Genomic DNA, 15,461 nt, shown 5'->3' with positions numbered 1-15,461 from the left:
GCTACCGAGGTCAATGACCTCGGTCGATGCTTTATTCTTTTTATATCGCTCAAAGCCAGTGGATGTTTTGCCTAAGCACCCAAACAGGCTCAAAGGAAATTAGCAGTGTGGCTGATTTTCCCTTGCCTAGAGCCCTAGCCTAGGCATGTACACGCCTTTGCTTGACTAATGCTTCATATCCTCTCTCTCTAAAAATTCTCGGGACTAAGAAGTACAAATTGTCTTTCATCAACTTCTCCTATAGTCTGGATTCTGCACAAGCAGAAGATGTGCTAAACATGCGGCCCGAATTTTGTCGGAATATCTCGTTCCGTTGCCCAAAAAGTTGCTCAGGTTCTTATAAGGGCCTATTTGGAAATGTAATTTTGAGATCCAAATCCCCAGAATTTAGTACAAATTTGAACTAAACTGTAAATTTTTCCAGAGCAATCATTCTCTTCCAAACAGGTATTCAGGTTCTACATAATCCTGCCGTTCAACACAACTTTTTTTTCTATGGAGAAGCTGCAGTAGAAGTTGTACCAAACACGGCCTGATGGAAAGCTGTGGCCAAGAAGAGAAAATACTGGGAGGACAATACAAGCTGAAGGTATATTTCTCTTCAAACAATTAACAATACACATTATGATATTTCTGTCTCAGGGCTAACAACAATTGTTACATTCTAGTAGTGTACAGGAAGAAATAAGCATTCCCTCAGAACTTCACAAACTGCATATTCTGACGGCAAAATATGACCTATTTGTTCTAGTCCCTATACTAGAACAAGAGTACAAGTGTACAACTTATAATCCTTCCCATAATCCCATCTCATGTAATTGCATAGGCATTTCGACTAGCTTTGGACAACACGTATATACATACACCCGGTGCGTGGTACGTACCAAATTAATCGGTAGGGCTGCTATGGAACTTAGAAGTTAGAACACGATGAAAGAACTGTCCATGTCGTACTTCATCTTCTCCAGGTTCGGCTTGATGGCGAACTGGATCATCGGCGGTGGCCCGCAGGCGAGGGCCAGCGTGTCGTCGCCGCCCTCCGGCACGTGCTCCCGCAGGATGGCCTCCGTCACGAACCCGACGCTGTACTTCCACCCCTCCTCCGGGCGCTTCACCTGGTCGATCACGTACCACACCTTCAGCCTGTCCGGGTACTCGGCCACCCACCGGTCGAGCTCGTCGCGGAGGAGGATGTCGTCCTCCGTCCGGTTGGCGTACACGAGGTGCATCTCGGTCTGGTCCTCCGGCTGGTCGCGCAGCACCGCCTGGATCACCTGGTACATCGGCGTGATCCCGCTCCCGCCCGCGATCATAGCGAGGCGGCTCGCCTGGCGCTGCTTGCCGTTGATGACGAAGTTGCCGCGGCCGGTGTACTCGACGTGGCCGAGAGGCCCCTTGACGTCGATGTAGGAGCCGATCGGAAGCGATTCCAGGTACTGGGTCATGAGCCCGCCGTTGGGGAACTTGGGGTGCTCGTTCTTGAAGTACACCTTCACGAGGAGGTCGAGGTGGCCGATCTCGTCCACCGTGCTCGTCGGCGTGTACGCCCGCATGCACAGCTTCCCGTCAATGTTGGCGCACACGAAGATGTGCTTGCCGATGGGGAGGCCGAGCACCTGGTCGGACGACGGCAGGGCGAAGCGGAACAAGCGGACGTCGTGGGACAACTCCTTCTTCTGGACAAGGCGGCAGGGGATCTTCTCGCGCGGGTTGGAGAGCGCGACGGGCGCGGGGGCTCTGATGGCCTCGCGGATGGGCGCGAGCTGGGAGAGGACGGACCCGCCGTGGACGGAGTTGTCGGAGTTGTAACCAGTGCCGGTGGTGATGAGCTCGCCGATGCGGTAGGTGTCGAGGAGCGCCTTGGCCTTGTCGGAGTGGATGGCATCGAACTCCTCGGTGCAGTCGGTGCCGGCGTTGATGAGGATGCTGTCGGCGCCGCCCGGGTGGTCCTTGAGGAACTTGGTGCAGTCGTAGACGTGGCCGTGCACGACGATCCACGCCGACTCCTGCGACGAGTGCTTGCGCACCTCGGACATGGTGAACTGCTTGCCGTTGGTGGTGTTCATGAAGGGCGTGGATGTGCTGCGCTTGAGCCCCGGCGCGGCGGCCTCTGCCGTCTCCAGGTGCTTCTGCCGCGCCATCCATCCACCCGTCTGGTTGCCCGGCTGCGTCGGGTGCTCGAACACCAGCCCGATCTCCCCCTTGTGCGGCCTGCACACGTTCACCTTCACCTTGAACCAGCAGTTGTTCATCATCCCCTGCCAAACCATCCATCACAGAGCATCATCAGAATCCACAGAAACAAAGTGCCATGCATGGTAACGGAGTTGCACGGCGCCAATCAGTACCATGAGGTTCCAGATGAGCTTCTCGGGCTGGGTGTTGAGCGACTGGTCCCAGGCGCGGACGGCGATCTCTTTGGTGCCGAGAAGGTCGAGGACCTCGAGCTCTACGGACCAGAAGCACCAGCACCAGTACTTGCCGTACTTGTTGGGCTTCTCCGGGTGGTCGAGGTCGCACACCAGCCATGTCTCGCCGCCGTCCAGCGTCACCTCCACCCGCGTCACCTTCTTGCCACCGCCTACGTACCAAAACACAGAGAAGTCGTCAAGCTCGTGGCTCACCTACCGTATTGCTGCCTGATACTGCTACCAAGAGTCTTTCCGGAAAGAAGTTACTGTTAGCATCCTTCCGTGTTGCTTCTTGCTACAACTTTTACCCCAACTCTCGTCCAATTTCACTGGAGATAGTACTAGTAGACGGGGGGGGGGGGGCGAAATGCTGTCCTTTTTCTACTAACTCGTGTGTGTGTGAACCATAGTAGGGACAGCCATGTAGGATAGAAAGCAGATCTTTCTGTTAGCTGGGATTGGGCACACGAATTGCGGCTCTTTTCGACCACGAATGGACCTGTCCGATGTTCTCCAACCCGCACCAGCTACAATCGATGTTGTCACAGGTCCAGACAAAAATAGAGAGACAAGTGTCAGTTTTTTTTTGTGTGTGTTTTTATACAGAATACAGTAGCAGCCTCTGGCTAGTGGTGACCCAGTTGGCGGCGCACTTGTGAACCGTCTGCAGCAGCTCCGTTGGCGGTGCGGCTTGGGCGGTTACCTCTACACGTGTGTAGTTCAAATGTGCGGTTGGTGTGGTGAGGAGGCTATGAACGAAAGCCTAGCCTAGCTTGTTGTCGGTGCTGACAACGGTGACGCGTGCGGACACTTCTTTCCTCTCTGAGGTGTTGTCGTGATGTCTGTCATCCCATGTGGGACTCTCCAAGTGAAAACTCATATACGGCTTCCGGATGGGCGATGACAATGTCTTCGATATCACGTCCTCTTTGAAGACATTGCCTTGGAGGTCGCTCCCCGCATTTGAGCCATTGGCTTGGGTCCAGCATTGGACAACTTGGCGGCGACGATGACCACAGCATACCTAGTTTAGCTAGGTAGCTGGTCATATATTGTGGTGTTTTGGATCTAGTTTAGCTAGGGTATTTTAGTCTGAATTTTCCTAATTAATCGTGTGTTTGTACGGTCCGATCTTGTTTCTCTTAATAGAAGCTTCTTCTTTTAATATGAAATGGTAGTGCGCTGCCTCTGGTTAAAAAAATTATTCCAAGAGCAACACTTTAGTGCTGGTCAGCTTTTGGATGTCACGAAGTGCCAAGTCCAGTTTCACGCTGTCATGCGTGCTTTACCAAGCAGAAAAGGGCACCAAACTACTCCAACTTTCATCAACTATGAATGCATGGTATCGGCCAGCCCAGGACCCGGTTTCCAAGCCACTTCTGTGGGGGCTAAGTCTAGTCAATGCTAGGGAATGGAAGTAGTATAATCATAACCGGCTCCAATTTGTTTGCCAGTTTCTTGTCGATCGAATATCGTAAGTGCCAAAGTCGTCAGTAAAATTTCTTAATTGTCAAATGTTCAGTGTTACAAAATCAAAAGGACACCTTTTGTTGCGTCATGTAGGGATTGATGGAGTTCTTTTTGCTGGATTCAGGAGAGGATTAAGAGGATGTTTGGTCTATGTTTACCGACCTGGCTCGTACCAGCTACTGAGTCACAGCGCCGAAAGTAAGAAAAGTAAGAGGATATATGGTATAGGAGCTCACCGGAGTAGGCGTATCCTTTCATGGTGTAGCCACGCTGCGTCGTGATGCCGTTGATGGGCAGGATCTCGTCGTGTCCCGGCGTCGTGATCACCGAGTTTATGTTCAGCTCGTTGATGATGTACTCCGGCTTGTACCACCACGCTGCGCATTTGCAGAACCAACAAATTTGTTTCAGCGATTCCATTTCTCGTAAAAGATTTTGTCCGATCTCGATGTGAATGTTGCTAGGTTGGATAGTTTACCTTCTGCGTTGGCGAGCTCGGCGTCGACGTGCGACGGCAGGACGCGGTTGTCCTTGTAATGGTAGTAGTTGTCGGACTCGGCGGGGGTGACGATGATGCGCTTGAGCCACTTGACCATGCGGCCGCCGATGCAGCCGGGGATGATGACGCGCACCGGGAAGCCGTGGTCCGGCAGCAGCGGCTCGCCATTCTGCATGTACGCGAGCATGATATCCCGCGACGGGTCCAGGGCCCACTCGCGCGTGACGCTGGTGCCGTACTTGGAGCCCCCGCCGCCGGGGAGGTCCTCGGCGCCCTCGAAGCACACGTTGAGCGCGCCGCCCTTGCGGGGCATGATGCCGCACCGGCGCAGCACGTCGCCCAGGCGCGCGCCGCGCCACGCGGACGTGGACACGCCGGCGGCGCCCCAATTGAACCCCACCGTCTGCTGCACCATGTTCTGCTCCTTGCGCCGGTTGCCCGCGCAGACGAGCGTGACGGGGACCTCCACAGCGGGGAAGTCGCGGACGAGCTCCTCCATGGTGAGCCGCGCGGGGAGCTTCACGAGGCCCGTCACCTCGACGGTCCACGTCGCCCAGTCCCCCAGCGGCACGGCGCCGTGGTTGCGCACGTAGTGCAGCGGCGCCGGGGTGATGAAACCGTGGTGCATGAGACGCGCCAGTGGCGGCTCGCAGTTGAATGGGTGCTTCCCCGTGAGCCGGATGAGCGACGGATTGCGCTCGATCCACGCGTCCGCGGTGCCCTCGTCGCGCTGGTCGTGCACCGCCGGCTCCACCTCGAGCTGCGAGCCGTACAGCTCCCGCCAGTCCTTCTGCTCCTCGTCCTCGTCGTCCGACGCGTCGTCGGCCTTCTGGGGCGGCGAGACGAGGGCAGGGAGGCTGCGGCCGCGCACGGGCGAGTCCGCGCGGCGCGGGATGTGGTTAGGCGGGGGAGGGTACGCCTTGGCGCCGTTCGTGGCAACGCGCACCGGCGCGGAGCCCGGCTCGAGGTGGCCGAACTGCCGTGGCTCGACAGAAGTGGCCATGTCAGGAGAGGTGTTTACTAGCGTTCTGCTTGCTGGTGATGAGCCAGTAGCGTGGAAGAAGCGCTGTATTGGTGCCAGTAGTATGAGCTGGGTATATATAGACGGGAGCAGTGGAGCTCCCGGGTGACATGGCGCATGAAAAGCCAGCATGGCTCCACAGGTTTTGCTACACGTATCATGGTAGTTTTGAAACTACGCTCGGAATTTTTTGAGCTGAGCTATTCAACGGCACAAAAAATTATTTTTTTGCCCGAAATTTTTTTTATTGATTTTGTGATTCTTGTTTGCTTACAAGAATATTTCCATTTTTACTTATATGTTCCAACTTCAAACTTTTGTAACGGCGTTATGTGGTGCGCGTTGTATATCTTGATTCACACATAATACGGAAAAGACCGATAGACCTATAAATAAAGGAGTAAGACTGATAGATTAATGAATGCATTTCAAGCTATGTACATGTATTTCAATTGCTTAAACCTCAAGATCAAACATTGCTTGGTTAAATGTTTAATACAGGGAGTTTTTTTCTTACCACTAAGGAGTCTCCTCCTCTCACTCATGCCATTGATTTTTTATATCCCTGAAATTATAACATTGTTTCGTTAGTACCCTTCTCAATTTCACTATTTTCTGTTAGTCAACGAATTTTAACCATTAGAAAATTTCTACAAAACAAAGAAATTTTTACAATCAATATTAATCAAGGAAATTAGGAACCACCTATGAATAAAGATTTTCAAATTTTCAAATTCTTACACTGAAAATTTAGAATGTTCCATAATGTAAGGAAGATTGGAATGTTTCCTAGTGTGAAATATCCCAAAATCATTTTGAGTGATACTCATTATTACTTGTATTCTCCTAATTTTTCTATGATTTTCCTGGATTTTCTATGGTTTCTGTTAGTTTTATACGGTTTTATGGGCTTTCCGTAGACTTTCTTAAACAAGGGAAATGACAAAAGAGAGAAGGGTACCAATGGAAGTCATTTTTTTATACATCAAATATAATTGATGTCATAAATAAGTGAGAAGTGGACATTTCTTAGTGGTGAAAACAAAAAGTCTCCATATTAGTTTTGTTCAATCCTAAGGTTGAAAAAAAGGTAGTGACACTTTATTAAAATAACGGTATCTATTTTTTGTTTGGGATATGCTCCTTAGGTACCATGCAAGTGTGCATCTGAAAGACCGAAATGGTCTCATACTCTCATACTCCCATACCAAACGTCTAAAAGCTGATTTCTTCCCTCTTGTCACAAGTGGTATGCTGACACGCTCACAGACAGCACAAGAACTTTCATAAACCGCGTGTTGCACTTGCCGCGGTATGTGCAAGCAGTACAGCATGCGCTGTTAATTTTTGCCTTTTCTGTGTGTGTCTTTGGGGCATTTTTTAGACGTTGTTTGGTTCTCGAGTTTAAGCAAAACGAAAAACGAAAATTAGTTTAGAGTTTAGCAACCTAAAACCTTATTAGCTAAAACAAAAACGTAAATCACTTCAGAGTTCTTCGTTCGCTTAGATGGCGACAGAAGATGGACAGCATGCAAGTCAAGTTTCTCCGATACAAAGTTTTTATAAAACAAAATTTACTTATTCCTTATGCAACTTGCTATGTACGACTCGTACGACTCACGTACTAGGGGAGCCATCGTGCGAGCCGGCGCAAGGGCGGGCCGGGATCTGTTTGGTTTAGTTAAGCTATAGATTTTTTTAAATAATTGTTTTGTTTACTGTCACAATTATGATAAATTATATTTTATTAATTTTATCTACACATCATATACTCAATTTTTTATTCATTTTATCACATTTATAGCTTTAAGTTTATTAATTATTTTTTAACAAACTACACTTACTAACCTTAAATTAATATGATAAAATTAGATGCGAACTAAACATAACCTTACCCAGCTGCAGCCGCAGATCACGTTGGGCTGTAACACAGTCGTATGAACTGGGGCGTACGTAAAACATTTTCCTTCCTTATGGAGATACAAATAGGAAACGGTAGCATTATCCATATATATAGCTGGTGCCTAGGTGCATAATAAACCCATAAAGAATCACGGACGCATGATTTTTTTAATTAAAACAAACTAGCAGGGGTGACCTGTACAATTGCACGACTAGTATCAACTAACTGCCAACTACGTATGTACTGTTATACCATTCTAATTTAGCACAAATTTATGTTCTACCTTACCAACGTTCTTTATTACGCCACTACTATAGTTTGTCATTGATACACGAATTCAAACATCGTTCTACCAAACAACACTTTCATCCGTTCAGACACTATTGCCATTCTTTTGCTTTTATTTCATATAGATTATGCTCCACATGCACTTTCTTGTTTTTCTTTACTATTCCAATCGAATAACTATTGTTTAGATTTGTAGGTCACGCTACATCATCTACACAGTCTACTGCATCTTTCCCTGTCGCCTTCCTATCATCGGGACATTGAGCTACACGGTTCAAGCCTAGTGCAACATAGCTCATACCCTCCTGTACCGACTCACTCTAGTGTCCTGCTCTGCAAGTCAATAGCTTCGTCGGCGTTCATTGTCGCTTTTAGAAGTTAGGATTCCACCATAAGCTATCTACGGGTTACATCTTGGTCTGTCGCCTAGCTGAAACCGTAATCTCGAGCTACAGGATCCAAGTCTGATGCAGATGCACTTGTATCCTCCCCTATCGATGATGTCAGTGACAGTATGGATCAATAGGCTTCTCTTTTTCATTGCATCCATCTCGGCCATTCATGATTGGAAACGCAGTCTGAGACCATTTCACGCTTCAACACCACTACATTTTGTGACATCCTTGGCATCAACGTTCTCCCACCCAACACCACATTCATCCCCTTTCGCTGTTGTACAGCGGTCAACAGCGGCCAGTTGAATGGCCAACCTGTCTATGTCGTCCAAGAAAAAGAGAAAATATGTTACATTTTTTTTATATGAGCGAACGCTTGTTTATTTTTAGGATCTAAATAGATCGGTCACCCTTTGGTATCGGAGTAAATAGATCCATCATCATCTTGTACCAGATCTTATCTCTTTTTTCTTTTTGTTTTACACCTCTCCTATTGAATTGGATTTCTATTTTTTCTATTTCATTTTACATCAAAAGATCATTTGAATTGCACATTTTCTCTCTTAAATGCATACAAGATGCAACCAACTTATCTAATAATTATATTATATTATCTTTTTTGCTAGCACTTGGATTTTTTTAATAATGACAGAGGTAGGTAATAGATAAATATATAGAGGTATTTTAGGTTAATTAATTTTTAATAATGACAGAGGTAGGTAATAGAGAAATATATATAGGGGTATTTTGGGTTAATTATTTTTTAATGACGGTAGAGGTAGCTAATAATTAAATAGATATAGGGGTATTTTGAGTTAATTTTTTTATAATAGCAGTGGTGGGTAATTTATATACAAGTATATATAGTGACACTTTGCTTTCTTTTTTATTTCATTAATGTGGTAATTTCTAGACCTTAGGATCCCATGAGTAGGCTTCTTTGTTGGCCAATTATATAGATAATATTTTATAATAATAGCAGAGGTAGATAATAGAGAAACATGTACATGAGTATTTTGGTTAATTTTTTTAATGATAGTGGTGGATAATTTATATGCATTATATAATACTTTGTTTTTTATGATTAATGTGATAATTTCTAGACCTTGAGAGTGAACGGAGAATCTTCTTTTATTGGCCAAAATTACATAGATAATAGATAGATCACGGACACATGGTTCATGTTTACTGGACTCAAGTTCAGACTTACTAAGTTGCTTTCTACCGCATCTTAGTAGTCGTATTTCCTAACTACGATATCGATTGATAAACAACGGTTTGATGACAACAGAATGGCTACACCTCTGATCGGTTTAAGGCATGAACCACCCACACACAAAAAAGGTTCCCACATGCATGTTCTCCCAACGAGGCAATGAACTCTGGAATCTTTCTTGTTTCCTAGAATAAGCTCTAGAATCTTGGCATTAACTACAATTTTAGAGATCAATACTCTGCGTTTCTGGGTCACAACATACTTGCCACTGAATATTGTATGAACTGAAACAGGGACCACATCCACATGTGACAGGGCATAGTTTTCTGATGTGCTGATGCCATGTGGGTTCACACTCTTCATCTACCTAAGTGCTAGTGTGACCATGTTATAGCCAACGAGTTTCAAGCTAATCTCCTCTTAATCCAATCGTGAAACCTTTTTTTTTTTTGCGAGGAATCCAATCATAAAACCGGTAAGGATACAAACTTATCGGACAATCACACCACATCTTCAAGGTAAAATACATAGAGTATCGAGGTACAGTTGCTCCCATGCATTGCATAGAGCTCGCTTGGAGTCAGCGTGGATGAGAAAATCGAGATTGATCAGCGTTGGTGCCAGTATCGAGGTCCAGTTGCTCCCATGCATACGTACGCGAACGCAAGAATCACTGCTAGACTAGCTTGTTTGAAAAATAATCACCGGTAGATTCGTATCCACTAGCGAGAGACAGCTTTTATCGGGCACGATTGCTCATCCATCATCCAATCACGGCACGACAACTCAGTTGCTAGCACATGATCCAGCGATCTCAGCTTAACAGCCGCCCAGCCCTGCTCCGAAACAGAGCGTCCAACTCCAAATCGTTCTGACCTCCTCAGTAGTCAACACTCCAACCGGCCCGCCGGCCGCGCACGTACATGGCAAAAAGTGCCAAAAAAGCCGCCAAAGTCACGGGAAAACCACGGGGGGAAAACACGATCGCACGCGCCCATCCACTGGCCTGGCCTCCAACAGGCAACAATTCTTTAACCCCCTGCACAGGGAATCCAATCCGTGGCGTGGCTACTACTAAACCCCGGCCGCGTGCATTTATTTATATATGCGTCGTCCCGCAGTGACAGGGTGGGCTGCACGCAGCGTAGGCAACCATGCCCTTGCCGGGGGCTAGTCAGGGGACGCGAAGGGCTGGTCTCCCGGCTGCGATGCGAAGTGGCGCGTGGTGTGCACTGTGCAAACGATCTACTAGCTAGCTCACTCGCGACGCGCGGCTCCACCTCCGCGGCAGCACGCGCGGCCTGCGTCTGCCGCTGCCGAGCCATGTGCGCCTGCCCGCGCCGACGCGGTCGGCCTTGCCGCGCGGTTCTGCGCGGCTGGTTTCCGCGCTCTCCTCCGCCGTGCAATCCGAGGGCTGACTCGTGAAAACGACGACACGGTTAGCGAGGGGGCTATTCGTCGGTTGCACTCTGTTTACGTGGAAAGGACGAGGGCAGATATACCGCGACGCCGGGCGTGAAAACTGTTTCTTTGTTTTCTTCCTTTGGGAGCTATTCCATATACCTCGTTTTCGTTGGATCTACTGACAAGTGCTGCTTCTTTGTCCGTATTCTCGGGTGTTGTCACTATATTAGAGGTATAACTAGTGAACCAGCGTGCTATATGTAAATATTTTTCTGACTTCACAATTGTAACAGGTGTGTTTTGAAATTTCCTTTTTCCGCTCTTAAGTTATAAAGTCCGCTTTAGTATCACTTTTGATATTTTTCTCATATCTCCTCCCCTTCATTGTTACATGCCAATGTTCATTGATGACCCAAATTATTTGGCACGTCAATCACCAAAACCATTGCAAAAACATCTTTCCTTGTCGCTCTAGCATGTTTTGTATCCATATACTAAAATCCAGTTTTGGCCGTCATCTATCGTCCACCATCCGCCCCCAATCACCACCAAGGTTTACATTACCGAGCTCCGACGGTAACCGAAAAAACGCGATTACCACGGTAACCGCTCGAATTTTCAAAAAATTTCGAACAAAATTTATTTGAATAAATTTGAAATTTGAGGGAAAATCGCGATTTTAGACGATCGGTAACTGGTCGAATTGGACCGGTTACCGAGCGATTTTCTCGATTTATCGAGTGGTTTTCTCGAATTTTCTGTATTGTTGGTAACCGCTCAGTTTTGTCGATAACCGCTCGGTTTCCTCGATTTATCGAGCGGTTTTCTCGATTTTCAGTGAAGTTCAACAAAAAAACCTAAAAATTATCTCAATCTTGTAAAATCAATAACTAATTCATCTGAGCTTCAAATCAAGTGACACAAATTTGTTGGTTTCCTTGTAGCATTATCTACATGATAAAAGTATTTATACTCATAAAAAAGTTCAAAATTTTCTGTGAGAAAATGTATTTGTTAAACCAAGTTAAATGTATAGTTTACTCTTTGCTAATCCAAATATTATGAAACTAATTTTGTTAGTCTTCTTACATGATCCTATTTCTTTTAAAAATACATGAACTCATGAATTAGTAATTGTAACATGCAGGATTGTGTAAATGTGTTGCGACTAGATTAATTCATAACTGACCCATCACACCTCAAAAATTAGTGAAACCACTTTTATTAGTTTATTTATACTATGATTTACGTATAAAAAATAATAGTAGACATGGAAAAGTTAATTATAGTGTTGTTTCTTAACATATTCACTTTATGCTTGTGAACTTTATAAAAATCATAGAGAAATTAATAAAACTCTAAATAAAGTGAAATCAATTTTAAAGATCCTCTTAACATGTGTTGTACATAAGAAAAATATATGTTTTCATGTTAAACTTTTCATTAACATGAGTTAATAACTGAGCCGCACGCTTCAACTTTTTTTCATTTTTTTTAAAACTTCCTCCCTATAGAATATGATGCAAACGACATTATTTTTGAATTTTTTTTTTCACATAAGGTCTTAAAATTGTGTCTAGTTTTTTTAGGATTTTATTTTGATTTTGTTTTGAATTTTTTTTTGAATTTTTTAAATTCAAATTCGGTTACCGTTCGGTTTCTAAAATCGAGCCGAACCGAGATAACTGGTTATCGCGCATTTTGATTGATTACCGATGAATTTTCGAACCCTGATCACCACTAGGATAAAGACCGTCAACCTCTCTAACCCTCTTCGACTCAACTTTGGCTGCTCTACGAGCAGCTACTACTTTGGTTTGCCGTAGCGTAGAGTGCTGACATCATATTACTCTTTTCCTGCCAGTGACGGTGAGGAAACATTAGAAACAAGGTTGTCAATTAGGTTGGGTCTTCCAAACATGCTCTCTATCTTCACCCAAAGTGAGACAAGTATATATAAGTTGGTCTTTCCCCTTAGTAAGTACCAAAGGTGCATTGATACCCTATTGTATTGGAACAAGCTATTGTCAGAGCGTACATGGCACACTGTAACTCAAATGTGACATATCCAATCAAAACCAAATCCCATGGAGTTAGTATTTGTATGTAGGATTTCAAGTGCAAATGACAGACGGTTGCATATCAAATTGACGTGCAAGAAGTGAGATTGGTGCTTTCCGTGAGTTAGTGGTCTCCTAAATGTTCATCTACAAGCTAGGTCATCATCAGGTGGAAACTTCAATCCTAGCCTAAAAATAACTTTTCATCTTACAATGCACCATAACGTGTAAGAAAAACAGCACATATTTGCTAGACTGCGACGGTCAATAAGTTCATATGTTTCGACCTAACAAAGCAAGCACACCATTTCAGGTTTGACAAGGTACAATACCCCTAGCTCCACGTTAAGGTTGGCAATCACGTGGTCCTGCAAGCAAGAGGAAGACCAGAGACTCTGGATTAAGACTACACGACGAAGAAGAGACTAATAGAGACCATGTAAAAAGCTCACGACGAAGAAGAGACTAATAGGAGTGGGACAACAGTTTCCAGATGGAAAGAGCACTGGAAAAGATCTTGGCTATGGAGGAAATCTACTAGAAACAAAGAAGTGCGAACACTTGGGTCAAGGAGGGAGACTCTAACACCAGATTCTTTCACTTGTTAGCCAATAGTAGGAGAAGGAAGAACTTGATTCTCTCCCTGAAAACCGATCAGGAGCAGATAAGCACCCAGGAACAGATTATGGAGCACATATATGCCTTCTGCAACATTTGTTTGGCCAGAGCTCGGGGGGGGGGGGGGGGGGACTGAGATTGACACATGATTTTTGGGTAGGTCAAGATAGGCTGTCAGAGGAGAATGGCAGGGCCTTAACTCAACCCTTCACTGTTCAAGAGATTGAGATGGCTTTTAAACAAATGAAGGGAGACTCTTCCCCTGGACCCAATGGTTTCAGCTCTACCTTCTTTAATGCTTCTGGCAAGAAGTGAAACAAGATATTTTTGAGTTGTTCAAAGATTTTCATGCTGGAAAGCTGGACCTGCAAAGACTCAACTATGGGGTCATCACCCTAATCCCTAAGGTCAAGGAGACCAATACCATTAAACAGTTTAGACCCATATGTCTTCTAAATGTTGACTACAAAGGTATTACCAAAGCTCTCAACAGCAGGCTCATCACAATTGCCAAGGAGGTGATTGGGCCGAGTCAAACAACCTTTGTAAAAGGTAGAAATATCCTGGAAGTGATCCTTCATGAAGTCATTCACGAGTTAAAAAGGTCCAATCAGAAGGGTGTGTTGGTAAAAATTGACTTTGAAAAGGCTTATGACAAGATCAAATGGTCTTTCTTAGAAGATGTCATGAATGGTAAAGGCTTCCCACCAACTTGGACTCAATGGGTGACGCAGGCTGTCAAGGGAGGCAGAGTGTGCATCAACATTAATGGCCAAAGGGGTCCTTATTTTAGGACCTACCAAGGTCTGAGACAAGGTGATCCCTTGTCCCCAGCTTTTTTCAATATTGCAGCAGACATCCTGAATGCTCTGATGGCTAAAGCAGTTAACAAAGGGCTCATCCAAGGGGTAATTGGACACCTGTTGCTAGGGGGAATCACTCATATTCAGTATGCAGATGACACCATTCTAATGGTGGATGGATCCGCCATCTCAGTCCTCAATCTGAAAATTATTCTATACTGCTTTGAATGGCTATCTGAGCTGAAGATCAATTTTCACAAGAGTGAGGTGTATGCCTTTGGGATGGAGCAAGAAGACCAAGAGAATATGGCCAACATGCCGAACTATCTTGGACAACTCCCCTTAAAATATCTGGGCATCCCTATTTCACATCACAGGTCAAATCTCTCTATCTTCTCTGGGATCCTCACCAAAATGGGCAACAGGGTTGACCCTTGAAAAGGCAAAAACCTGACCTCTGGGGGTAAACTGACCTTAACAAACTCATGCCTCACAAGTCTTCCAATGTTTACCATGGGGTTCTACAAGCTGCCAGCTGGGGTTCACAGTAGGATGAACACAATCAGATCTAGATTTTTCTGGAGGGGGGCAAAAAATGTTAACAAATACCACATGGCCAAATGGGAGGCCATTTGCCGCCCTAAAGACTATGGTGGGTTGGGCATCCTGAACACCAAGATCATGAATGATTGTCTTCTGGTCAAATGGATCTGGAAAATCCAGTCTGGTTCAAGTGATTCTTGGTGTCAGCTCCTTAAAGCCAAATATATGCCGGATGGGAACTTCTTCACCTCCAAACATAAAAGGCACTTCTCAATTCTGGTAGGGGCTGCATAGTGTCAAACACCTTTTCCATTGGGGAGCCTGCTACAAAGTTAATAATGGCAAGAAGGTTTTCTTTTGGAAAGATATATGGCTTGGGGATACTCCCTTAAAGACCCAATTTCCTGACCTTTTCTGCATCTGTACTGATTAGAATTTCCTGGTTGCGGAGTACGGGGATGAGGGGAACTGGAACATTTAGTTTAAAAGAAGCCTGAATGATAGGGACATGGCTCAACTACAGAACTTATACAGCAGTCTGTAGCAGGTCCATCTGGTTGAGGGAGATGATGATGTTATTTGGGCTTTGGAAAAATCAAGGAGATTTAGCACCAAATCCTTATACAGATTCCTCTCTTTTGATGGGGTTTTGAGCAGGGAGGCTCAGAAGATCTGGAGCTGCAAAATTCCTCTTAGGATCAAAATCTTTTTATGGCAAACGTTGCATGATAGACTTCCTGCTACCACTTCCCTTAAGAGAAGAGGGTGGAAAGGGAGTGAAAGATGTGTTCTGTGCGGTAAACCAGAAACAATAAACCATATGGGTGTGT

The 15,461-nt window shown here is 45.4% G+C and overlaps 1 protein-coding gene across 1 annotated transcript; it reads right to left on the bottom strand.

Moving 5' to 3' along the window:
* Positions 1–581: 581 nt before the first annotated feature.
* LOC133898795 (nitrate reductase [NADH] 1) lies at positions 582–5,438 on the bottom strand. Its single transcript, XM_062339531.1, has 4 exons — positions 4,360–5,438; positions 4,118–4,258; positions 2,349–2,581; positions 582–2,258 (listed from the first exon to the last, which is right to left on the bottom strand). The coding sequence occupies exons 1-4, from the start codon at positions 5,381–5,383 to the stop codon at positions 921–923; spliced, it is 2,736 nt and encodes a 911-aa protein (XP_062195515.1). The 5' UTR covers positions 5,384–5,438; the 3' UTR covers positions 582–920.
* Positions 5,439–15,461: the final 10,023 nt, after the last annotated feature.

The sequence above is a fragment of the Phragmites australis genome, chromosome 18 (genome assembly GCF_958298935.1).
Source record: "Phragmites australis chromosome 18, lpPhrAust1.1, whole genome shotgun sequence".
NCBI lineage: Eukaryota > Viridiplantae > Streptophyta > Magnoliopsida > Poales > Poaceae > Phragmites > Phragmites australis.
Note: the sequence above shows the minus strand (reverse complement) of the source record. Positions and strands in the feature narration are given on the sequence as shown.